Source organism: Nanorana parkeri, unplaced genomic scaffold (genome assembly GCF_000935625.1).
Source record: "Nanorana parkeri isolate BGI_ZX_2015 unplaced genomic scaffold, ASM93562v1 scaffold300, whole genome shotgun sequence".
Lineage (NCBI taxonomy): Eukaryota > Metazoa > Chordata > Amphibia > Anura > Dicroglossidae > Nanorana > Nanorana parkeri.
In genome coordinates, this window is record NW_017306568.1 from 1,031,944 (window position 1) to 1,059,568 (window position 27,625).

Genomic DNA, 27,625 nt, shown 5'->3' on the forward strand with positions numbered 1-27,625 from the left:
GAGAGGGGGACAGTCACCGGGCGGGAGAAGGTATGCCCCCGGGTCCCCTCCTCTCCCCTGATACTGTCGGGCGTTCGGTCCATGACCGAGCGCCCGACTTTTCAGAGGGGGGTGACACCAAAATGACTGTGAATCATTTTGGTGTCACCCCTCCAATGGTGTCACCTGGGTGCGGGCCGCACCCCCCGCACCCCCCTAGTGACGCCACTGAAAGTAGCCCAAGTAGCAGATTCTGCTAGAGCAGGCCCTTTTCTACTCTAGCATGACTGTACTATAATACAGTCAGCTCCACAAAGTCATGGTTTGTAGAGCTTGGTGTGGAGGAATTCAAGTGACCAACCCAAAGCTCTGACTTCACCTACTGAACACCTTTGGGATTTACTGGAACATGGATTTGAGCCAAGCCTTATAGTCCAACATCAGTACCTGACCTTATAAATGCTTTTTTCACTGAATGGACACAAATTCCCACAGACACCCTCCAAAATCTTGTGGAAAGAATCCTGGAAGAGTGTAATGGATTATAGCCTCAAAGTGGGGACCAACTACATAGTAATCCCCATGGCTTTGGAATGCGATGTCCAACAAGCTCATGCAGGATTGATGGTCAGGTTTACCCAAATATTTGGCCATACATTGTATATGATTCTTCACAGTCTGGAAAGCTCTACATTCATGTACTTCACCTGATTTGCAAAGCGATTGGCTCATCACTAGATTGCCTACACAACCTGTCGATGTCTAATGACCATGTCTACCTTTTTTGTGAAGCCACTAGAACTGAGTACTTGAGTTGATAGGCTGCATCTTGATTTCCAGGGCCATCTCTATAATAAGGCAGCCTGAGGTGGTTGCCGCAGGTGGCTTTTGATTGGGTCGTGTGGTGGCATGGCAGCAGGTTTGCCTGCAGCCCCTTTTCCGGCCAGCCATTTTCTTAAGAGCTCTTAGCAAACTGGAACACTCTGGTCGGGCTACCACCCAGCTCATTGACGTCACTGGTTGCCAGGAGCTGAGCATGATCCTCTGGCAGGTGTTCCTCCAAGCAACTCCTGGCAACCAGTGAAGTCAGTGAACTGGGCGGGACACTGAACAGAGGTACCATTCACCCCCTAATCCCACCCCTAATGTGCACTGCAGCACCCCGCTTCAGGGGGTCAAAAGAGTAGGGACGACCCTATGTATTATTTTTCTTTGATCTATTAATTGGTTACCTCCAATGTATACAAAAGGCAGGTCATCCTTGAAGAACACTTTTCATAATTCCTGCTGTACCTGAAAACCCCAAAAAGCATGATGCACCTTATGGGTAGTACCTGTCTTTCAGTGAGATCCAGGTTTACTGCTATTTCATATCGCCTCAACCTCGTCAGGTAGTTGTGGTGGGCGAACTCGGCCTCCAGTTCCCTTATCTGCTCTTTGGTAAAGGCCGTCCGCTCTTTCCGAGGTTTACTGTTTACGTCGGATTTGTAGCTTCCCTCCTGGGAATCTGTAAAACAAGAAAAATAAAATCATTTGTATGTGTGTATTTTCCTGCCAAAGATGTTTTCAAATCAAACACAGATGGCGGATACACTATATGTTAGCAATTTTTGTCTCAAGTCGGCGTTAGCGTGGAATAACTGATTTTTTTTTCCTATTTTTTATTGAAAACATATGACTATTATCCAAAATAAATAATAAAAACAAATGTAATATTAATACTAGATTTTCCTTAATTGAAGGTACCTATATATAAGCACAAAGAAGGACTCAGTACGGAGGATTCTGCTGCGGTTTCCAATGTCTGGGTGTGTTGGTTTGCAATGATTCGACTGAAGGGTAATCGGTGAACTATTAAAGGAGAACTATGAGGTGAGTGCTTCTCACTCACCTCATAGTTCTAGCCGACCTGTGACAATGAGACTGTCACAGGTCGGCTCAGTAGATCGGGAGGTGAGCGAACACATGCCGGTGTTCGCTCACTTCTCAATCCTGTCACGGCTCTCTACGGCTGCGGCATCTCAGTATACCGCGAGCTGTAGCTCGCGGTATACTGAGCTTAGGGTGAAAGGAAGGACGCTAGGGAAAACCCCTGACCCCATAGTTCTCCTTTAAGTGAACGCATTGAAAGTTTTCATTTGCTCAGTAAACCTATCATGAGAAACCATTATGGATTCTTAAAATGCTAGTTATCCAGTTGAAAGTTGACCCTGTAGCCAGGGCCGGATTTTCCACAAGGCCAACCGAGGCCTCACCTCGGGGCAGCAGGGAGTAGAGGGGCAGCAGGGGTTTGGAATTCCTATCTCCCGACGCCCGGACATGCTTTTCCGGGCGTGTAGTTGTTTTATACATTTAGCCCTGCTTTGGACAAGCAGGGCTAAATGTACAGCGGGGAACCTGCCACTTGTTTTGTACAAGTGATCTCGCCGATGTCACTGAGATCACTGGTATGCAGCCTGCATACAGGGAGGCTCATTGAGGAACCTAGCATTGGGGCAGCAGAGAGAGTAAATCCAGCCCTGCCTGTAGCCACTAGGCAAACTACGGAGCCGCCAAGGGCGCACTGCTACCTAGGGCACAGCCTTGACCGTTCACCCCCCACAATAGAAAGTGCCCCCAAACCTGCACCAATTTTTATCCTTTGTTACATCTGCTCCAAAATTGAGACTCTCATAGTTTACAGTTAGGACCGCACTATATAGAGGTGCCTTGGAGCGGTGGTGCGGCTTTCACATTTTTTAAATTTTTAGTTTTTATTAACATATAATTTTAAGACAAAACAAATACAATACATACAATACGATTACTTGACATTCCATTACATTACAATACATTTGCAGTATTTTACTTTAGGCCAAGGTGTATTCTAAGTCTACTGTATTGTAAGTAAATATCTATGCTTCAATCGTCTATCTATACCTAGTCTCACAAACATTTAATCATCCATCCTACCAGGGGACGTATTGGGGGGATTTTTAACCATAGCGGTGACACAAGTTTTTTTGCATGCTGGCTGGTGAGTGTGCTGGGAAACTTTTTGCTGTTGAACTCTCTTTCTCAGGTACGCTCCTCTGCTCAGTGGCTGGGGTTTCAATAGCCAGCCTGCTATTGGCTATTACAAATTAAATTACATCCACCTGTCGCCTCCAGAAGCTAACCCACAGGAGAATGGGGCTGCGCAGGGGGGGGGATTGGGGGCTGCGCCAGCCACGGGAGGGGGTGTGCAAGTAGCTGGTCTTGCCTAGGGCGCAAAATAGTCTAGCACCGGCCCTGCCTGTAGCCCCAGTTCAACTCCACTCCCGTCGCTTTTCTTTCCCTTTATACAAAACTTGAATCCTTCAGTCTTCTGTCCAGTCTGGTGTGGTCACATAAATTTCTTCTTCACCTGCGGCATTGGTGACGAATGGGTCCTTACTAATAGACATTGTAGCACTCATATAATGATGTGTACTGAGTATTGCGCTGTCCAATAGTAATGGGAGCACAGGCCAACATGATGATGCGTCCTTAGCTAGCATGTCCATGGTTGCCCGGGCTTGCAAGAAGTGGGTTGAATGACAGAAGAGTTTTGCCAATGGATCAAAGAGTGGCAAATCTGCAGGTGATGGCACCGGAGAGGAGTTGAGTATTGCAGTGACAGTTTCTCTCTTTTATTTTTATCCAGTGCTGGGTCACTTATTTAAAAATAATAGAAATAATTAGGGATGCACCAAAATGACATTTTTAGACCGAAATTAGATTAAAAAATTTGTCAGGCCTAAACCAAAACCGAAAATTACTTTTTTCCAACCTTTTTAAAGAATTTTTAATTATTTTGAAATTATTTTATTTTTATTTCTATTACTTTTATTTTTTTACTTTACTGTTGGGGGCTTTTGGGTGAAATATCTGGGGTCTAAAAAAGAGATTGAGGACACAGAGTTCTAAATGAGTCATGAATAAACAGTAAGTGATGTAGGGCACTTCCTGTTCATTCATAATTTGGGGACATAGAAAGCTTACTATGTCCTCAGTTATCCGGACAACTTCTCTCCTTTCCACTGGATGCCGGTAGCTGGATCGGCTCTGTGTCCCCTCCAATCCCTGCTGCCTCTGCCGACAAAGGCGGGGGAAAGCAGCAGAGATTGGAGGGGACACCGACCAAAGCTTGCAGCTGGCGCCTAGTGGGCAGGAGACAAGCTGGGGATGCACCACATTTTCAGCCACATTTTCTGCCATTTTTGTACTATCAGCATTTTGTCCATAGTACCAGTTTCGGTCGAAATGTTTCAGGGGCCAACATTTTGGTGCATCCCTAGAAATAATAAAAAAAAAATAGAAATGTTGAGTTGGGCTTTACTACAGTTGAAGTTACAAATTAAGAGTCAGACGTCCTTATTTGTATACTTATTCTGGGTTAATGATTTCAAGTCCTGAAGAATAGAGGGCAGCAAGACAGCCAAACAGTTAGCATTTTCAGAAGGAGATATCGGTATCAAGATTCCTTTGAAGTTGCCCATATTAAAGAACATAACACCTCACAATGTCTCCTGGGTAAGGATGAGGGCGATCGAGAGTTTCAATTTCCCTAAACTTTCAAGGTCATCTTGGCAAAATGCATTAGAATCAATCGGAATCTAGGCAAAATTAATGTGGTTTTTGGTGGTTTTTTTAAAGGTGCAGTGGGCTCCCAATAGCTCCTGGAGTCCCGCAGGGGAACGTTCAGCTGCAGCACAGAACTCCAAAGGGGGGGGGGGGGGGGGGGGGGGGGGGGGGGGCAACAGGAGTCCCTTTACCTTGACCTATATTTGTTGAAAAAAAACTTTCCTGAATATTTGCATGCATTGCTGCTTGTCAGATGTAGTTAAAAAAAAATCAGTTCACTGACTTGTCTTTGAAAACTTATCACTAATTAAAAAAACATCTGGCCATGCCTTCAAATGCACATGGAATAGGAGATTGAGAACGGATGGAAGAATTTGTTTGTTACATTTATTTATTGCAGACAATTGCACAAAGAAAGTGTTGAGTTGAGTTGTTATAATGTGCTTCAGGGCCTGAATATTATAAACCAGAGAAATGACAACTGTAATCTGATTGGTTGTGTTGGCACATTTGGACCTTGTTTGTAGGTCCAATATAAGGAAGACATTACAATCACAATACAATTCCAGACAAGATGGTAAGGAGGCTCCTACCCCTGAGAGCTTACAATATAAAAGTATAGAATAGAATATAAATGCCTATATGTGTTAAAAAAATTAGCTAAAAATGTAGCAAATGCCAAGTGACTGTGATCATAACTGTGATACGATTAAAAAACCCATGTTGGGCACCACCAAAGTAACGTCTGCCCAAGAAAGATAAAAAATAATGAAGCTTCATTGATCGGCTGGAAGGTATTTTTTGCCTGTTGGAGGAAATTGGACCAGGCTTTATGAGGTTTTTTATATGCCTTCCTTATGTTTAAGTTTGAGTTTAGGTAACTATCCCCAAAATGCAAGGCCTTCTGATGTGCCCCCACTCCTCAAAAAATGTGTGTATGTCTAATTTTTGTACTTGAATATTTTTTTTATACTTTCAGAACATATAAAGCGTTTTATTTGGTACACTGTTTTAATTTTAAAAAATCTGATCTGTTTTTATTTTTTTTTCTATGTTCAAAATGCACACATAAGAAAACTATTTTTTATTGTATTGTTATTATTTATTATTTTAAAAATGTAATTGATACTATCAATTACAAGTATTAAACATTTTGCACTGCAGGCTCTTCTCTACTCTGCTGAACTTTTTTTGCTCTTCAATTTTCTTCATCACTCCTCCCTTTTCCAGTAGGCAGGGTGGTCCATGGATAATATGGGGTACCTGATTGGGGTTTCCCTTAATACTGATATAATTTCTTGATATGGTGAGTACTATGACCCCTGCTTATTCCTCTTATGATTGATTAATACTATCACTATGCCTGTCTATTTCTTTGCATATGTGTTCATTGAAATGTGATAAATTCTGTTTATAAAAAAAAATAATTCACTATAGATCTCATTTCACAGCAGCATAAAGCTTTTGACTTATCAATGACGACTCCAGCCTTCATAGCTGACATAGCGATCACAGGATTGGAAACCACTCTGGTTGGTTCCCAATCATCGGTGGGAACCAAGGCTCTTAGTGAAAGCCAATATTCATAGCCATTTGCCATGCGCAGTGTTTGCTGGTGGCTCTGTGGTGGTGTTCATACTGTATACATTTAAAATATCTAGAAACACAGAGGTGTCCCTAGACTTTTCAGCTCCTGAAGCTGGGGGGTGCTGGTGGTGCACATTACGGATAGGTGTTGGTGGATACGTGAAGGGGGGTGCTGGTGGTTCACAGGGGGGAGCGGTGGGGGGGGCTGGGGTCGTTGTCTCTGGCTCTGACTCTGTCCACTGTCCCGCCCAGCTATCTGACATCACTGGCCGCTCAGCTCCTGGGTGGGACACTGGCCAGAGCATCACAGGTTGCATGTGACCCAAAATGATGCCGGCTGAGGCAACCACTTCAGGCTGCCTCATTATGGGGACAGCCCTGTATAAATATATCCCCAGCATGGAGCTCCATGCAGGGGGACCGTTGATATTCAGATTGCAGTCAGGAAATGGTTAATACACACTTTCTATTGAAGGGGCTTCTAGATAAGCGGCAGTTCTATTTTCATGCAAAGTCTGCTTTAAATTATTTTTAAAAAATACTTGGCCATTGTATTAACCTAACTATGTAATTGATATGCGTGCTTGGCCAACATTACATTCTGCATAACAATCACATTCACACCAAAGTTCACAATAAAGGTTCATGCACGCAGCCAGGTGTGTTCCCGGGAATCACCATGGAATAAAGGAAAAGGCAGAAGGGGTTTCAGCACAGAGTTTATGTATATTGCTCACTCAGTAATAAAGAATCCGGCAATGTTTAAAATGTTGAAATTGAAGACTAGATTGTGTGTCCATTCAATTAAATCTATGCTGCTTTGTGTTGTAACAATATAGTTTTCTTCTGTACTCAATATTTTCCATGGCTTTATAATGTAATTTCCTTTCAGAAGATATGAGTATACAGGTGAAACTCGAATAATTAGAATATCGTGCAAAAGTAATTGCAGTAAGTGACCCAAACCAAGTACTGAGTACATATGCATGCTTGTACTTTTCAGAGGTCCGATATTGTTCTATGTACAATCCTTGTTTTATTGATTGCATGTAATAATCTACTTTTTTGAGGTTGTGGATTTGGGGTTCTTGGGGTTTTCATGAGCTGTAAGCCATAATCATCACAATTATGACAAATCACGGCTTGAATTATCTTGCTTTGCATGTAATGAGTCTCTCTCATATATTAGTTTCACCTTTTAAGTTGCATTAGTGAAATAAATGAACTTTGCACGATATTCTAATTATTCGAGTTTCACCTGTATATGCAGTAAATAAAGAGTAATTCCACTTTTGTTGAGAAAAATTAAATCCCCTCTGGGTGATCTGTGTACATTGGAAGGATTTTAACAAACATTGTTGCAGCTTCCTATCTGTTTCTGTTCTGAAGAAATAGCTGTTTGTTGCAGCGTGTCCTCTCCAGACTGATCCCTGAGGGCTTGTTCACACCAAATGCAGACCAGTTCTGCATGAGTTTCTGCACACGCAGTGCAGTGGGTTGTGCCGCATTTTCCCCCGCGTTTTTAATGCGTTCTGGGCCGTTTGTGGTTTTAAAAAAAACAAAAACATTTTTTTTTTAGTTTAGAATGGGCTTTCAGTGCGTTCCAGGGCGTTTGCATGCGTTTTTGATGCATTTGCATGTGTTCCAGAGCAGGTAAAATAGGGCTTGCTCTGGAACTGAACGCTGTGGTGTGAACTAGAGCCCAAAATACCATTGGAATACATTGGACGCAGTTTTGATCTGTTCTGTAACTGCTCTGCTCTGCTCCTGGAATGCGCTTGGTGTGAACAAGGCCTAAATGGGAGGGTCAGGATCATTATAATCAGCTGGTGGACTTTCTGTGTTGTAATGAGTAAAGGTGCAGTGTTGGCATCCCTTTAATAGTAATTAACCCTTTGGGAGTATCTCACCAAAAATGAAACTCTTATTGCAAAGAATGCCAAAAATTTTACTACTTAGTGCAGACATCTGGGAAAATAAGTCAGCCAATCACAGAAGCAGGAAGTGACATTTCATGGGCAGTTCTGCACCCCAACTGTTTATGGAACGCCTCTAGGTCGCCATATTGCATTGCCTTTTTTTTTTTTACAGCTTTAGAACTAGACAGCGGCTACAGTTTTCAACGGAAAGGTCATTTTTAATAACATTAAATTATTAAATGGTGTGTGACAATTATATATGCTTTATTAATGTTTTTAAGATTTTTTTCATTTTTATATTTTTAAAGGGTTACCCTTTAAGGCCCAAATATAGACATTTTTATATATAAAAAAAAAGAGTAGGGTGGGGTCAGAATTTTTAAGTTTAAATGCTCTCTGTATCTCCATAGAGGGTATTTGATTTCTCTTTCTGTTCTGTCTGACACCCATCACCCGGGCAGCAAATGAGGAGACAGACAAGGAGTGACAGAGGTCCTAACACTCTCACACTCCGCTGGAAACATTTATTATTGCTGCCTGTGTCCACACTAGGTGGATTTACCCTCACTTCCTGGTCTGCCTGACACTTAAAGGGTTATTCACAAATGGGTGAAGAGTTTGGAGAAGGCCGGAGAAGTGAACAATCTAGGACAACATAGCTGATTTGGAAAAATTCTCCAATTCAGCTCACTTTCCAGTTCACCTATGTTGTCCTAGATTGTTCCCTTCTCCGGCATTCTCCAAACTTTTCACCCTTTTGTGAATAACACTGATAATAAATATACAGGGAGTGAGAATATTTGTATTGCATTTTATTTTCTGTCTGGCATCTATTAAACAGACAGACAGTAAAAAGAAATATCCCTTACGGGGACATGGATAGTAATAAAAAAGTTGACAGGCGTTCCAAACCTTCAACATTACATCCAAAACTAATAACATTGAAAGCTGGACTCTATGCAGGATTAAAAGACACATACTAATATTATTATTATTATACAGGATCTATATAGTGCCAACAGTTTACTCAGCGCTTTAAATTTATATTTTAAATGCAAGCAGTGTAAGTAATTAAATTTGACCTGGTATCGCCCACTTGCAGCTGTTTTGCAGCAAGGCTGGATTGAAGAAGAAAGAAGCTGCTGCACAAGGAGCCATTCAGTTCATGTGTTTACAGAAGAAGCATGCTGATAGAGAGGAGAAAACAGAGTGACAGGGAGATGAGTTCATCCCTGTGCTGCTTCTCCTTTCACGGTTCAGTCACCGGCTAGGGATAGATCCAGGATTACCTGGGCTCAAGGGAAAGTGGGTTGAATGACGCTGACCATCGGACTGAGGACAGCTAGGGGCAATGGGGAAAATGCCTGAATTGAAGGTGAATTTACACCAATAGCCTATTTTGTTCTTTTATCTTTTTATGGGCTGTTTATTTGTATCTAGTCAATTTGGCTGGAGTTCTGCTTTAGGCTGCAGTTGGGCTTTAATTAGATTATATGTAGTGGTAAGGAAAGGGCTATATACACTATCAAGGTCTATAACTGCTGCATTACCTCTAAGCAGTCAATGTTGCAGTAAGCTTTATCTGTGCCTTGTGAGTGCCCTGGGGAACTTATATGATGGAATATAGGGCATAGGCTGGGTGACCCACCAAGGGCAAGCTATAGCTAGGGGGTAGAGAGACTGGATGGGACAACATTACAAGTCAGACGATTGTCAGGGTGTAGTTAATAAGCTAACAGGGGTCAAATACATTTGGGCAAAGTGGGTAAGAGGCAGAATCGGAGGAAGGGCACAGCCAGAGGCCATTACCAGCAGAATGTTGAGTCTCAATGCCAACAAGTCGATGGCATTCAAGTGAGTTCAGGACAAACAAGCTCAGCACCAAACGTCAGTCCTATAAAACACCTATAAACTTAACCCACAAATCAATTAACTTGAGAGTGCAACGAGTTGCTCTTAGAGAGGGCAAGGTGCTGATGCAGAAGTCTGGAGTGCAGGTCTGAGTGATATGAGGAAGAGCAGGAACTGAACTACAGCCAACTGCCCAGCCATAACCCTGGAACCATACTACAATGCAGATGACCATCTAGCAGCTAGAAAGTCCATAAAACAATCCATGTGCTGGCAAGGTCCAGTACACAACACCCTTGGGGAAACTTTGTAACAGCAGCAATTTCCCAGAATGTACTAAAGACTCCTATTTTTACCCTCACAATCCCATACCTTCAATGTCACAAGATGGTCCAACAGTACTAGATGAGAATGTAACCACTTTTATTTATTTTGAATGTAAGAGCTTACTAAAAACCTTCAACAAAGTTTCTAAGTTGCATCTCTTATGTCTTGCTTCTCTCCACCTGTTGCCGCTCCCGCCTCCCCCCTCCCCCCCATTCTTACGGCAATTATAGCTGTCAAAATGACAGCCGGGAATTGATTTAAATTTCACAGCAGGAATGACACTTGCAAAAAGTCTGCATTATTATTTTTTTCCTTTTTTCATTTTGCTAGTCATTTTTCAGTGCACAATGACAAGAAAATGTACCAAAAACACCTTTTTTTATTTGCAAGAATTTTTTCCATGCTTTGCACCAAAAAAAAACATTTTAGTGTTATTTTAAACAGAAAAAAATATATACAATAAAAAATATACTTTTGTTTTTACATATTTGTATATATTTTTGTTTATAGAGAACATAGTAAACAAATCATTTTTGCAAGAGGATATTACCAAAAGAAAGCCTAGTTTGCCCACATAACAACAATGTGATATATATATAATGTAATATGCATGACTTTGTTAATGACAGTAACGAGTATAAATAAATAAACAGGCACATAGCAGAAATGTAAACATTGCCCTGGGCCATAGGGATATGCAGTTATTAGAACTGAATTGGTTAAATAATGGTGGCATTATTATAGACCTGACAAAGGTTGGAAGATCCAACTTGAAGTCAATTACATTTGGGCTACCAGTTGGCAGACCTTGGTGTCATTTTGGTGAAAATGGTTAGAGAGCAATCTTGTTTTCTTGCCCTCCAATCTTGGTTGTTGGACATGCAGAGCCACTATAATACATTTGTCATTATATTGCCACCACCTATCAGTATCCAACTGGAGGCCAGCTATTATTTTCAGGTTTGAATGTTCTCATTGGTTGTGATAATTAGGTCTTCACTTCTCTCCAGAGGGGTCAAAGACAAGCTCTTCTGTCAGGTGGAAGTGTTTGTTATTGCTCATGAAGATTCTCCAATTTGGTGGAAAATATCTTTGCACACAAACTCTCATTCTTGTATGCATGGGGGAGAATGCATGGACATCATTGTCATTGCCCTCCAAAAACTTGGGTCTAGTGTAGGGGCGTGCCTGATTAGATACACATTGAATGTATTTAGGTAGGATCTCAAATAGTGTTGCGTAACCACTTAGTAATGGGTAAAGGCCAACATTTTGGGAGACATCTGCCCATATGTGGGCAGCCTATAGGTAGTGCAATAAAATGCATGGACCTCATATCTATAAGAGATCTTCAACTTGTCTGGAACTATTGACCAGACATGTTGGAAAGCCATCACTGGTCAGTATTGGTCCTCCTTGAGATAAGCAGTTGCCAAATAATCTCATCATCTCCGCCCCTATCCTAGCCAATCCGTAGCCTCCTGTTGGAACTCTCAGGTGTTGGAGGACGGCCTGTATGGTAGCCCAAAGAGCCACTAAGGTTTATTGCTTCTACAATTCATTTTGTAGGGCCTGACCATGTTGGGCAGTTGTTTGACAAATCTTTAAATTGAGTTGCTTATGTTAAATGTCATTGACAGTAAAAATCTAATTGTTTTAAAAAAATATGCCAGCTACTTATTGCCTTTTAATTTTGTAGCGTACTGTGTGATTGAATTGCTTTTTTTTTCCTTCTATGTTTTTTCACCTTTTTCCCCCCCCCCCCCCCCCCAAAAAAAAAATATTGTTTTCCTTTTAGATGCAATGTGCTGTAAATCTCTTGTTTTTGAAACTAGGCTCTGGAAATATCCTGATTTCATAGCCCTCCTGGGATTGCGGGGATGGGAGATACCATCCCACCCTGACCTTACGGTCTCTTTTCATATCCTACGAGGCTGGGCCCTCGTGCTTTCTTGCCGGTGGAAAAAAGGGTTGGAGACCCAAAAGAAAAAAAAATGTTGGCAGGTTTTCCAACAAGCTTCCATCTGTTATGCAGATGTTGTTCCTTGCTCAACAGTCGCGTCCTGCTTTATAAGGACTGCTTATTCCTGAATGCCCAATGATAGATGTGGAAGTCAAAATCGTTTGGCCCCTGGGAATTCGCGGAGATGACCTGCTGTCCTCCCTTCATCTATACATCTGGTGTACAATATGCTGCTACAAGATGTATATTAAATTCTGTGATCCACTGAACTCTGAGGCAGCAGAACAAACAAAGAATTGACAGGATTGTGTTATTTATTGGGATTATGATAAAAAAAATTTTTGTTCATTATTTCTGCTCATCCCTATCTTTGATACTTTTTTTCCCAATTAGTGTATAACAAGCAATTCTTTTACAATACATATTTCCATTTATGGATTGAACCGTGCAACTTTCTACAACACCCGCAGCAAGAGAAAAGAGGGGTGCTGATTGTTGATGCCCCGGAATCTCTTTACAGAGACCATGTGGTTGATGTTTTCGCACTGATCACATGACTGAGCACTAGAGGTATGAGGAGAAAGAAAGTATTCTTGTGTACTTTTACCATGTTTTCATTAAAGGATCAATCCACTTAAAGGGTGTTCGGGTGGACTGACTTCCTCCTGTGACATTCTTTATAATAAAAAATAAATTCAAAATAAATAGATGAGATGGTGGGAGCTCCTCATAATGGGCACAGCAGGTGTACAGACCCAGGAACTCAGTGTGGGGATGGTGGGAACCCCTTATAATAGGCACAGCAGCTGTACAGACCCGGGAACTTTGCACGAGGATGGTGGGAACTCCTCATAATGGGCACCGCAGGTGTACAGACCCGAGAACTCAGTGCGGGGATGGTGGGAACCCCTCATAATGGACACATCAGGTGTACAGACCCAGGAACTCAGCACAGAGATGGTGGGAGCCCCTCATAATGGTCACAGCAGGTGTACAGACCTGGGAACTTAGCACAAGGATGGTGGGAACCACTCGTAATGGGCACAGCAGGTGTACAGATCTGGGAACTTAGCACAAGGATAGTGGGAACCACTCATAATGGCCAGAGCAGGTGTACAGATCCAGGAACTCAGTGCGGGGATGGTGGGAACCCCTCATAATAGGTACAGCAGCTGTACAGACCCGGGAACTTAGCGCTAGCCAGAGACCTAGAGAAGACTTTTGGGTGATTTAACCCTTCAACACTAAGTATATTACTTTTGTGTAGACTGACCCCTTAGTGTCCTTTAACATTTTTACATCATATAGCGGAGTGCCCTCTGTGAAATAGTTCATATACCTGTTGATCCTGCCAGCAGACATTATTTTTCCTCTTCCTGTAAGACACCAAGCTGCACAGAGAAAGTGGCACATACAGAAAGTCTCAGCTTCTAGATGGTCAGAGCAGCTGTCATTCAAGCAGGGTACAGTGACTACAGGCAATTGGATGGAAGCACAGGGTGACCACCATCCTGCAGAGCTGTAAGCTGGTGGTCACTCTATTAATGAAGAAACAGAGAGAGCAGAAACTGGCAGGATCAACAGTTATTTAAAGATATATGTACAGTATTCACACTAATAATAAATATCTAATACATGTTTTACTGTATGGATCTCTCTGTGGAATATAAGCAGTACTAGATGCAAGTACATTCAACCCTAAAAGAATATTAGAATATACCATAAGAATATTCGATAATAGAGAAAATAGCATAAGATCATTCATGCCAATGAAAAAATACCCTAAAAATATTTAATTTAGAAGAGAAAATACTAGAGATGCACCGAAATGACAATTTCAAAACCGAAATGCAAAAAAAAAATGTCAGGCCGAAACCCAAAATGTTTTTTATTCTAACTTTTTCCAAAAAAATTCAAATATTTTATTTTTATTTATTTTTTAATAAACGTTTTATTTTTTTTATATTTCATATTTATTTATTTATTAATTTTTATTAAATATTAATTTTTTTTACTTTTAGGGGCTTCTGGGGAAATATTAGGGATCTAAACAGACCCCATTTCCCTTTTAAAATAGAAAAAGAGATTGAGAACCCACATTGAAATTGAAATGAATGAGTCAAAGTAAATTGCAACATGGATTGTAACACACACTGAGGCACACACATGTCCATGTCCATGCACATGTCCATGCCCATTAACACATGTCGATACACACATGTAAAAAGCACGACTGTACACACATACAATGTAGGTGTAAATTGGCTGCTATGGCTGAATGTTGTAATAAAGGTCATCTAAGTTTAAGCCAGAAGTCTGCTTCTGTACAGTTCCTGATCAGTGCTGCCTCTGTGGAAAATAAAACATCCCGTCAGCGAGGATTCCAAAGGTTGCAATCTATCTTTTATGATATTATATCTACAATCCAAAGTTCTCCAGCACAGATGATAACAAATTTGCTTTTTAGACTCGTCATGTATGTCAGGCTGGTTATTAGGTTTGTCCGATTAGATGATTCAGATCTAGAATTGAATTTAACATCCACTATTGTGGTCACTGAGCCATTGAAATTGGTGACACAACTATCGCTCTCTCTCCCCGTGCCAAGGTGCTAAGTGAGGTCCTTGACTCGGACCTCACCTTTCTGCCCCATATCCAATCACTATCCAAATCCTGCCGCCTTCACCTTCTTAACATCACCAAAATACGCCCCTTCCTCACCAATGAAACCGCAAAACTACTCATCCACTCACTTGTTATTTCTTGACTACTTCAACTCACTCCTGATTGGTGGAACTCTACACAGGCTATCCCCCCTTCAGTCTATCATGAATGCTGCTGCTAGACTGCTCTACATAACCAACTGCTCAGTGTCTGCAACCCCCCTCTACCAATCCCTCCACTGGCTTCCAGTCACCCAAAGGATACAAATATTAACGACTTACAAAGCCATTCACAACTCTGCCCCTGGCTATATCTCCAACCTCGTCTCAAAGTATCACCATAACCTTCCTCCCAAGTCCTCCTGCTTTCCAGCTCCCTCCTCAACTCCTTCCATGCTCGCCTCCAGGACTTCTCTAGAACTCCTTACCCCAACCTGTCCATCTATCTCCTACTCCGTCCACCTTTAGGCGATCCCTAAAGACTCTTCAGGGAAGCCTATCCCACCTCAACCTAACCACTGAACCATCAAGTTCTCAAACAATTCCTCCCCACACACTCATGTATCACTTCCCCCTCCCTTTTAGATTGTAAGCTATCACGAGCAAGGCCCTCCTTACCATCTTGTCTTGATTTGTATTGTAACTGTAATGTCCTCCTTATATTATAAAACGCGGCGCAAACTGTTGACACTAAATCCTGAATAATAAATAATTGTACTACTACCAAAGTACAGCAAGTCCTGTTAGGCTGGCCATACATGCATCAGCTTCCCAAGCAATCGACCATTCAGTCTCATCATCTCAACCTCAAATGAAACGGGTTCAACTCATCTAACTTTTCTGCATCTGCTCTAAGTGTGTCCATGGAAGGCAGACTTTGGCATGGAGGCCTCGCATAGCTAGAAAGTGAGAATCTCTCGTATGAAATGACAAAATAAATCTGCAGCCAGATGTATGAAGGCCAACTCAGTGCATCACAGCAGACGTAAAACTTCAAACTATGTCCCTGCCAAGCCAGTATTGTATAATGATATTAGGGAGAACGCACGCGCTCCCCAGATCGCTCCTTCTGTTCTGGGTGCAGACTAGACGCGACGAGGGGATCAGATTGCCTGAATTGGGATCTGAACCAAATGTGCAGATCGCAAATACCTGAAAATCTTTCATAATCCAGCCAGCAGAGCAAGCCAAATTGTTTCCATGTTTAGGTTTACTATTTTTAAAGACCAATGGTACTGAAATTTTTTTTTTCGAACCCCTACCTCCCACCCACCCATTCATCCTACCAGCCATTTTGTCCCCCTTACCAGGGCCAGCTTGAGGCGGTTGATTCAGGTGGCATCTCATTGCGTCATTTGGAGGGGGGCGGCATGTCAGGGGACTTTCCATCCAAAGTGTCCCAGGTTGCTAAGACCTCTTGACATCTTAGCCTATTTCATTTAAAAACACAGAACACAAACCTCTCCTTCTCTCCATAAGAGTATACTGAGACGCCGCAGCTGAAGCGGATCCCGATAATTATGCCGGGATCCGCCCAGCTGCGTGACTGACAGCTGGCTCTGCCTATCTAGAGGCAGAGCCAGCTGTACCCGCCCCCTCCCTCGTCCGTTCCACCAGTCAGCGCTGGCGGATCAGAGCGGGGAAGGGGGAATCCAGCCCCTCCCCTGTCACGGCAGAGAGCCGTGACAGGATCGACAGGTGAGTGAACGACGGTATGTGTTCTCTCACCTCCCGATCTACTGAGCCGACCTCTGGCAGTCTCATTGTCACAGGTCGGCTAGAACTATGAGGTGAGTGAAAAGCACTCACCTCATAGTTCTCCTTTAACTGTATATATAGCTATCTCCCTGGAGTTCAACGACAACAACTAAGAAGACTCATAGACTCGCTTTGTTGGATGGAGCAGTAAAACACAACCATTGCATCCCAATATAAAGCAGCATGCAGAGCCAGAGTAGGCAAAGGGCACAAATGTACATATATAATAAGATTCTCCATATGCAAGTCCAACTGCAAGTGATATTTTAGTTACCATTAGGTCATGGCTGTGATGATAAGGGGGTCTGAGTCCTAATATTATAAGACTCAGAATTATCTTGTGCCCCAGTTCAGAGCACCTGCAGGTCCCTCCACATTCCACAGAAGAGATGCTCTCTGGCTGTGATCTTTTGTTGCCCAGTCCGAGTGAAATTCCAACATATCTCTGCTAAGCCTTTTATGGCTGTCGTAATTAAAGTCATGGCACTAGGCCCTCCATATATTATGAGTGGACAATTTATATCAACAAGCAGGTCCGGCAGATGCGGTGACCCTCGCATTCTCTCTAAAAGTCATAAAACCTGAGTTGAAAAATCAAGTTACATTTATTAATTTGGAATTTCGGCGGGGATGGGTAAACTAAAGGTTCATCCTCCGTCTGCTTTCCCGCCCCAACCCTGCCTAGGGGCTGGCTCCGGGACACCCTCCAAAAGGGGCTTATACAATATTCTGTGTTGGCAACCAGAGTTGCTCTTGGTTTTAAACATCATCGAGGAACTAGAAGTCTTAACATCGCAGAAGAGTTCCCCTTAAATCTTTGGACATTATCTGCTGGAAGTCGGCTTGAAGAAGAGCCCGGCAGACTTCCACTTTGCTTCTTGGACTCTGAACTCTGTCAGAACTCACAATTCCAGGACTGTTAAGTATTCTTCTTTTATTCCCTTTTATTTTGCTGTTGTATATATATTGTGTCTCTTTTATTAAATCTTTTTCTGTATATTTTCTGCACCGTTTCTTTTATTAAAGGACGATATTACAAATCGTTAAGCTTATCTCTACGCTCTAAATACAAACTTAAAGTATCCTTGCTCTTTGAAGAGTGCTACTGTATAGTGAATCTTGTCATATTCCTGTCTGAGAGGACAGCGGCATCACAGCATCACAGGCATGGAACAAAACAGAGCGCCTCCATAGTGTAAAAATGTTATTTAATAGTAAAAACACGCAGCTCTAAGGCTGTACTTATAACAGTTCGGTAGAATACAAACCAGTAGAATAAGGTGAGAGGACGGAACCCCTGGCAGGGAGAATCTGGAGCGATGTAAAACACCAGTAACCTCGATCCCTGTATTGATAAATGGTTTACGCGTTTCTGGGGCACGCCCCCTTCATCAGAACCAATTGCCAGGGGTTCCGTCCTCTCACCTTATTCTACTGGTTTTTATTCTACCGAACTGTTGTAAGTAGAGCTGTGTGTTTTTACTATTAAATAACATTTTACACCATGGAGGCGCTCTCTTTTGTTCCTTTTCTCATAGACTGGTGGTCCATCTAATCTGTGGGAGCTGCCTCCATCGTGCTTGCTGTATTTTTACTGCTGGGCTCTTTTTGGATTTGAAGGCGCCGGTATTGTTTTGCAGTATCAGGGATGGTGGGAGCCCCTCACAATGGGCACATCAGATCTACAGACCAGAAACTGAGCACAGGGATGGTGGGAGCCCCTCACAATTGGCACAGCAGATCTACAGACCGGGAACTCAGCTCAGGGATGGTGGGAGCTCCCTATAATGGGCTCAGCAGGTGTACAGACCCAGGAACTCAGCACATGGATGGTGTCTCTTTAAATTGTGAAAACTCTTCGGTGGATTTGAAGTCAGACATCTCCATTCTTTCCTTATACCTCCCTCATTTTATATGCATGATTCTGATAATTTACACTTCCCAAAAGTCATTCAAAAAGATTAAATTTACCAATTTTATGAAGTCCAGAGGAACCTCTGGAGCTCTTTGTCCTTTCATAACCCTCCCCACATTGATGGAAATTTGGTGCATGATGTCAGGCTTGTGAATCCATTTTCATTCTTCGGGAACTGTGTCGCCGTGAACGATCTAGCAGACCGCAAACACGACAGAATCATTTTTGGGTGTCGTAATATTTTTATGTTTTTTCTTTTCCTCAGCTGCCTACACCTGTTCTATGAAGACGAAATAGAGCCAAGCTATAGTCAGGCCATTGTGTTAATGTCTTTCAGCTCTGCCAACAAGTTTATGATCTCCTCGCACAAATAGTTTCAGCATATGCAAAATCCTTCTGGTCATACGATCATTTCGGGCTTTTGCAGATATGAAAAGTCATACTTCCCCATAGGACTGAGGCTGGCTCCAAATATTATTACAGCATCTACTCTGATAAAGTCAGGCTCAGTCCGTTCTGTTTTCAAACATCACTCCAGTGCCAAAACCAACTCTTTGTAACGTATATGTTAGCTAAATGAAAAAGCATAAGGAGGGTTACGTATCAAACACTAACAGTTTTCTTTTGCGGGCTGACAACTCTAAGCCACTGCCTGTCAATTAACAACAGTGTTGTCAGCCTCTCAACTCAGCTCCTTCAGTTCGCCATTGGGCGCCCTCATCTGAAAGACCTGACAGGCAGCCCAACGGCAAATCGAATGGGCTTGTATAGATTTAAATCTTCAGATTTTAAGCAGAACTCCTGCCACAAATGACAAGATAAAATATCAAATAAAAAAGCTGCTTTTGTTGCAAACCATAGATTTTCACTGCAGTACTTCTTTTCTGGCACTAGATGCCTTCAGTCTGATGACCACCATCATTCAACTCAACTTTGTAAGAAATTCAGAGGCATTTACCCTGCAAAGCTCTTTGAATGTTCATTTGGTGAGAATGGAGGCAAAAACAAACGGTCTTCGTATATTTTCCTTTCAAGTCGAATATAATATCTGGAAAATACCACATTATAGCCACCAGATGGAGCAGAGGACCATAGAAAATAAAAGCTCCATCTAGTGGCCATAATGTGGTATATTCTTTATATTGCAATTGACCTAAAAGGAAAATATACTAAGTCTGTTCATTTATTTAAAAGGCTGGGGACACCCCTATGGATGATTATTACTGGTTGCAAAACTAGATTGTTAAGAGTTCTTAGCAACCTGGGACACTCTGGCCAGTGTCCCACCCAGCTAACTGATGTCACTGGTTGACAGCAGCTGAGCAGGATGCTCTGGCTGGAGTCACATCTATCCACTGGGAACCAGTGACATCAGTGACAGACCCAGAGCCAGAGCTACTGGCGTCCCACTAACCCCCAGTATCATGCACCACCAGCACCCCCCTCTTTTGTATAACTTTAACCACTATCACCACCATCAACTTCCTTCCCCCTTGGCCTCAGGTAGCAATAAGTCTATGGATACCCCTGAGGACACTATATGCATGAAGTTTGTATGGGTTTGCTCCAAGTACCCTGGTTTTTTCCCACACTCTAAAGACATCCTGGTAGGTTAGTTTCTTCCTGTCTAAATTGGCCCGCATGTACAGTATGCATGTGTTGCGCTCACCCTCGAAGGAGCCGCCAGAATAACACTTGTTGTCTAGGGGTTTTGATCTTCAGCTGCCCCATTGGCATTTAACCGCCCTCTTCTAGTGCCCACAAAGCTGATGTCCACTCCAGAAGTACAATGCTGAATAACTTTTATTAACATCTTCACACTGAGGAGAGAGGGTATAGGGGTCCTAGACATCCAGGGTGTAACAGACATAGACTCCAGACTCACAAGACCATTTTTAGCATCTCAGTGTAGATCCACTTGTAGTACAGCGAATAGGTTTGAATAACAAATGAACAGGGACGAGTACAGATCCTCAGCAGGAGAGACATCAGACTCGCTCCTGAGGTCCTCTATGTTCCGGGCACCTCTAGTAGCCATCTGCTTCCCTGGTTCTCCTTTTCTGACCACAGCACAGGCCTCCTACATACTTGAGGCCCAGGGAAACACTTCCCGCACACTAGCATCTGCCCACCCTCAGACCTAGGCTGGGGGGAAGGCTGGACGGCACACCAACCTAGACTAACCCATGGCTGGCACAAGACTGAGCACATGGCAATTCCCTCCAGTATATGTAGCCCATCCCAGCATGCAACACTGGTTGAAAGAGGGTGGGTGCAATAGCCAGCTTGCTATTGGCATTGCAAAAGGAACTAGCCAATAGCAATCTAGCTATTCATTCCTATGCTGTTGGTTTTTGTTTTTTATCCTGACGGCAGCAGCTGTCAGAATACTAAAACAACAGCAGATAGCAAGGGAAGCATTAGCTTCTTTGCTATCTGCCATCATTTCAGGGGATGCTCTCTTACTTGTTGTTGCACTCCCCGGAAATGATGGCAGATAGCATTGGGGGGACAGAGGGCACCTCCCTGAAATGAGAAGGGCACCTCCCTAAAAGGACTTATTTCAGGTTGGGATCCCTGGCAGGTGAACTGTACATACATTCACAGTGCCCCTTGTTGGCCATCCCACACTACAGCAGAGTCACACACCACCCAGGTAGGTAAACCAATGCCAGACACCTAGAATTAACCAGATAAATGCCAACTATAATCCAGCCAGACTGTCTACAGCCCTGGCAATCACTAAGGGGTGTATTCACATAAGTGCCATAGGCAGCCAAGTGAATAACCGACCCGAAGTGAAGTGAGCCGAATGCTGTTCAGCAATTCACTTCAGGCTTGATTTCAGCCGTACACCCACTGAAATCAGCCGTACATCGGGTGGCTTCGGGTTGGCCGAACATGCTCAGCATGTTCGGCCGACCCGAAGTTCAGACTCGAAGTTCAGAAGAAGGCAGCATAGGAATGCATAGCTAGATTCCTATTGGCTATTTCAATGCAATATCCAATAGCAAGCTGGCTATTGCACCCGCCCTATGCTGCTGTCAATCACTAGAAGGGGATCTGATGGAGAACTTGCGGGTGCAATAGCTAGTTTGTTATTGGCTATTGCATAGTGAAATAGCCAATAGGAATCTAGCTATGCATTCCTATGCTGTTTATTTTTTTCTGACTGACGGCGTCGGCAGCTCCGATGTCAGAAGAAAAAACAAACAAACAACAGAGCAGGGAAAGGTTTACTCTGCTCGATCAAGCAGAGTAAACCTTTCCGGGAGAAAGTGTTTCTCTCCCAGGGGCCGGGAGCCGCTATCTAATAGCGGGAGACTCCTAGAGCGTCTGGGAGAGTAATGACAGATCAGTGTCCCTGGTTACCTGGTTATCAGGGACGCTAATCTGTCTCTGCAAGTGGTCAGAGCAGCCGTGAGATGACGGCTTGCTCCGCCCAGCTGTCAGTAGCAGGCTGTCGGCCGGCCAATGGCCAGCCGTTCGGCCAGCTTCGGCATATGCCATTGGCTCGACTGTGTCGCTCGGCCAACTTCGGGAGCTGTATGGTGAATAGCCTGTACAGCAGCCCTTCGGTTCTACTGAACCGAAGGGGTTTTGGGGCCGAAGCTGGCCGAAGCTAGCTGAAGCTACGGCTAGATCCTTCGGCAGCTTTGTGACTAGACCCCTAAATGTCTAGTAGCCACATCACAGAAGGTGATGGGGGCTACACATGCAACATAGGGACTTTAGATTGCAAGGCCTTTGAGAGCAGGGACTGATGGGAATGTACAGCATATAAAGCACTGCGTAAATTGACAATGCTTTATAAATACCTGTAATAGATAAAAATAGACATAAAATGGCTGCAGCAGCACCGAAATGTAACAAAGCATAAAAAATAAAAAAAAAGATTAAAAATAATTTTATTTTTAAAAAGTCTATAATGCAATATTCTAGGAAACTACATTTTATTCAGTTGGTCTTTAAATTGACTTTAATAATATTTATTTTGTGCTTGAAATCAGCGTATCCATAAAAGTTTCATTGCTTGAAAAAAAAAAAAAATCAGCCAGACTTTACTTTTCTGCGTCCAACTTTTCTCCTATCCTGTCTAATTTAAAAATATTGGAATCGGAAAAGGGGGCTCCGGGTTATATCCGCGTCTGATGTACGGCTTTTATAGCAGCTTCAGACAGAATTGCTATTTTAACGGCGACTTAGTCAGACGCGTCTGGGTCTGCGGCAGAGGGTCAACTGATAATGTGTGTCACTGGCCTAACCAGAGTCGAGAGCGCACCGGCGCGAGTCACAATACTCCCTTTCAAAGAGAGAGGCGCGCTCTGAAGATTTCAGCGAGCCGGTCTTAAAGCGATCTCTTTTACGGCGTGGCGTATGGAACGCACTCGTAAAACCTTCCACCTGCGCTGGGAAACTCATCACCTAGCCGCGGCGCACAGTGCCCCCGTTATTCATTCCCAATATTTACACGGTGCAGCGTCGCAGACGAGGATTTAACTTTGGCTGCTCCGGGGGGTTCTGTCCTCTCGTGGTATGGACTTAAGGGAGTGTTTGCGCTCTGGCTGGATGCAAACTTCCGCCCTCTTTCCTCCCAGGTGTGAAGGAATAGAGATTCCGTTTGTCGCGGTCAGACAGCCATTTTTTAGCCAGCGGCTCCATTAAAAGGAACAAAATTTCAAGACGTTAAAGTGTCTGCTGCCTTTTTTTTCCATAATGCTGAGATTGCCAGGGTTCTCCATTATATAAGGATTCCTTAAAAGAGAACTATGAGGTGAGTGAAAATCACTCATCCTCATAGTTTGAGCAGACGCGTGACAATGAAACTGTCACAGGTCGGCTCAATAGATCGGGAAGTGAGCGAACAGTAGTTCTCCTTTAAGTCTGGATGGGCTTTTGTTTGCATTAAAACTGCTTATTTCCTTAGTCGAGTCAATGGAAATGCAAAAGCAGCTTGAAGCAGGTCAAATGCAATTCAAAAGTGGGCCACTGCAGATCCAATATACTTGTCATTGACACAGGTCCTAAAGTGTTATGTAATGGCAGTGAGTGGTGGCAAGGACTCATTCATTGACTGCTTAAAGCGGACCTAGTATAGCCTTTAAATACATCTGCCTGCACTGCTTTCATTTAAAGAATATGCAATTAATTAAAGTAGTATTCAATGCTCAAATCCTTTTCTATAATGTATTCAGATCAAACAAATATGCATGGCCCAGCAAAATATTTCTTTAAAATATTGCACTTACAGCCATCATGTTTCCAAGCAGCTCCAACTCTCTCAGCTCGGCTTCCCTGAACGTCCAGTACAAGAACACACGGGACAGAGCAATCTGCAACAAATGGTCAGCTACTAGTTTGGAGAAGGAAAGACGGGGGAGCAGGAGACAGGGAAGTGTCTTGCCTTGCACTGCCTGTGTTGCTGTGGCTTAATAGCACACACAAGGGTGGCTGCATTGGACCCTGCAAGTGAAAGGAGCCACGCACAGCTTACTAGCACACACAAGAGTGACTCAATAGGACCCTGCAAGGGAAAGGAGCCACACACAGCTTACTAGCACACACCAGGGTGGCTCCATAGGACCCTGTAAGGGAAATGAGCCAAACACAGCTTACTAGCACACACCAGGGAGGCTGCATAGCACCCTGCAAGTGAAAGGAGCCACTCAGCTTACTAGCACACGTAAGAGTGGCTTCCTAGGACCCTGCATGAGAAAGGAGCCACACACAGCTTACTAGAACACACAAGGGTGGTTCCATAGGACCCTGCAAGGGAAATGAGTCCCCCCTAGGGATATCAGGGCCAGCTGATTCTGCAGGAAACTAAAACTTTTACACTTCATTGTAACAGGTTAAAGGTATCTTGACTTGAATGAAGATCTGCGTACATTTGTGGCCCTTTACATCTGCCCGGAGTTCGCCTTTAAGCCAGACACCTAAGCAGCGGCACGCCAGCGAATTCCGAGTGACGTAACCAGCTCAGAACGAGCCTGACTGCAATTTGCTTATTCGCAGGAAATGGATGCCGGTCGGTGGCGACAGATTTATTGGCATTAAGGACATCTACAGCCTTCTCAAACATTTCTCTTTTTTTTTTTGTCCTTTCCTGAGGGGGCCGCGCGAGTTGTAACCGCACCAAAAAGGTGTTCCTGTATGAGCGCGAGGGGCGAATTACACAGGCGCAGAATAACGCGTTACATCGGACGTGAGCAATCAAAGACTTCCACAACGTCGTTTTACTGCCGCCGCTCTGAAAGCTTTACGACTCCGTCCGGCACTTTGGCGGTAACGCGATGCTCGGGTGTCATTCAGACGTCCATCACGGCTTTAATGCCTCCAGATAATGCTCGGATTGGGAGAGAGGGAGGAAGTTTCGGTCGGTGGGAGCAGCGTGCTGCTTTACAAAAAGCAAGACATTTTTTTTTTTAAAAGACGCGTATTTACATTTGATGTTTCAGAAGCCGTATATGGGAGGAGTTAGGACTCATTCACACGGGAATCGGCCGGCACGTACAGCTCCGTGCTGCGTGCGTGGCCGTATCGGGCCGCTCCCGGGAAGGACAGGTGCCGCATGTGATTAGTACGCAGCCTCTGTCCTTCTCTATGGGAGTACGTGGCCGTACGCCTCCCTACGGTCACCCGCCCTGCACTTCCGTACGAGGGCGGGTGAGCGCACTCGTACGCTGACAGGATGGATCCTGTCTGTGACCGAGCCAGAAAACACGCACCCGTATGGACCTGCACTTGAGGTGAGCGTAGGGGGGCGTACGGCCGCGTAGTCCCATAGAGAAGGACAGAGGCTGCGTACTAATCACATGCGGCACCTGTCCTTCCCGGGAGCGGCCCGATACGGCCACGCACGCAGCACGGAGCTGTACATGCCGGCCTTTTCTTGTGTAAATGAGGCCTTAAAGTGATATTAACCACTTGCTGACCGGTGTGTTAAACCCCCTTCCTGTCTCGGCCAGTTTTCAGTGTCCAGCGCTGCGGTACTTTGACTGACATTTATTCCGTCATACAACGCTGCACTGAAATTAATTTTATACCATTTATTGGGGACAGATAGAGCTTTCTTTTGGTGGTATTTAATTTTTTTTTTTACTATATATTGAAAAAAGTACAGAAAATTTTGAAAAAAAATGTTTCCCCTACATTATGTTATAAAACAATTATTATTACCCCAATTTTTTGGTAAAATATAAAAGTCTGGGTCACATCGGGTAAATAGACACCAAACATGTCAAGCTTTAAAATTGCGTGCGTCCGCGAACTCGCAAAAACTACCATACCCAAAATTGGCCATAGGTGACACTTTAAAGTCTACGGCTCATCAGTTTAGTGTTATCAGTGATTGATGTCCCTAAAATTATCTCTCTCACTGCGACGTTCGCGGCGATATGTAACATGTGCGTCGTAATGGATGCAATCGTCGTTTCCGCACGTAGGCGCACTCGATGCATGTGTATGTGGGGGGTGGGGGACTTTAATTTGTATTTATTTTTTGATTAACTAATTCTTTTAAACCTTTTTTTTTCACTTAACTTTATTGCTTTCACATAGGGGACTAACACGCCCCCTTTGTGATAGCCAATTTTCAGTGACAGGTCCTCTTTATGGAGACATCAGGGGTCTTTAAGACCCCTAATGTCACCTAGGGACCCCCAGAGAAGCTGATGAAGCAGAGACCCGACTTCTGTACCGGAGAATGACAGAGGAATGCGGAAGTGATGTAATACACATCACTTCCTATTTTTAAAATACAACGGCCGGACAGCATATGGTTAAAGTCAAAATGTTTTTAAGCTAATCACGTACAATGGACGCGGCTCCTTGATTTTTTTTTATTTTTAGCAGCTGGTCCCCTGAGCACTGGTCCTGATATCCTGTTTTAGGGTGGCTCCTTTCCCTTGCAGGGTCCTATGGAGCCACCCTTGTGTGTGCTAGTAAGCTGTGTGTGCTAGTATGCTGTGTGTGGCTCCTTTCCCTTGCAGGGTCCTATGGAGCCACCCTTGTGTGTGATCGTAAGCTGTGTGTGGCTCCTTTCCATTGCAGGGTCCTATGAAGCCATCCTTGTGAGTTATAGTAAGCTGTGTGTGGCACCAAAAACACATAGGGACAGCAAAGAAAGATGCTTCCCTTCCCCCTGCTCCTTCCTCCCTTCTCCAAGCTAATATATGGGCACCTGCCCTGAACACTGGCCCTGATATTCTGTTTTAGGGGGCTGCTTTCCCTTGCAGGGTCCTATGGAGCCTCCCTTGTGTGTGCTAGTAAGCTGTGCCTCCAAAAACACGCAGGTACAGCAAGGTAAGATGCTTCCCTTCCCCCTGCTCTCCCTTTCTCCCTTCTCCAAGCTAGTAGATGGACAGCTGCTTGAGACTGTTTTGTCTCTGGTGATCTTATACTGGACAGGAAGTTCAGGTAAGCTGGGCTTAGAGAGTTGGAGCTGAAACATGATGGCTGTAAGTGTTTGGGCAAAAAGAAATACTTTCTGGGCATTGTTTATTTGTATATACATGTATTCCTGGATCCATTATTGAAAAAAGGTTGAGCCTTTAATACTACTTTAACATGTATCTAAATCCAAGAAACTAGATGTAACCATCTCATGTTTTGTATTGAGATTGTAGTCCATCCCGGGAGCGAGCTTGGAGCGGTGACTACTTTACAACACACACAGGGACCATGGGGAACAAACGTAGCCCCCCTCCAGAAGGAAGGACGGTGTCAGCACCAATTCAGAGATGATTGGAGGATCTACAGCTGAGTGATACTCAAATAGTGATGGGCTGCATGTTCGACCACGGAACATCCCACAATGCACTGCGCCCTCCGAAACTGTAATCGGCTACAGTCTTGCACCTGACCGCAGGTCAGGTGTAAGACTGTGCCAATCAGGGCTCAGTACACATTTAGAGTCATGATTGGGCACAGTCATGATGACTCTGCCCAATCAAGTCCCTGCAGCACACTATATAAGGCTGCTGACACCGTGGCCCTATGTAGTGTGTTGTAGGAGATAAATAGAGAGAGAGGGTTCTAGTATAGTTAGTGACAGCAGATTTATAGAGAGTTATATCAG

General features: G+C 43.7%; 1 protein-coding gene across 1 annotated transcript in view; it reads right to left on the reverse strand.

Annotated features, from left to right (window-relative positions):
- MEOX2 (mesenchyme homeobox 2) overlaps nt 1-27,625 on the reverse strand; it is an 82,388-nt gene that overhangs the window by 6,572 nt on the left and 48,191 nt on the right. The window contains exon 2 of the mRNA XM_018557732.1: nt 1,314-1,486. Coding sequence (XP_018413234.1) covers nt 1,314-1,486 — 173 coding nt within the window. The remainder of the gene's footprint in view (nt 1-1,313; nt 1,487-27,625) is intronic.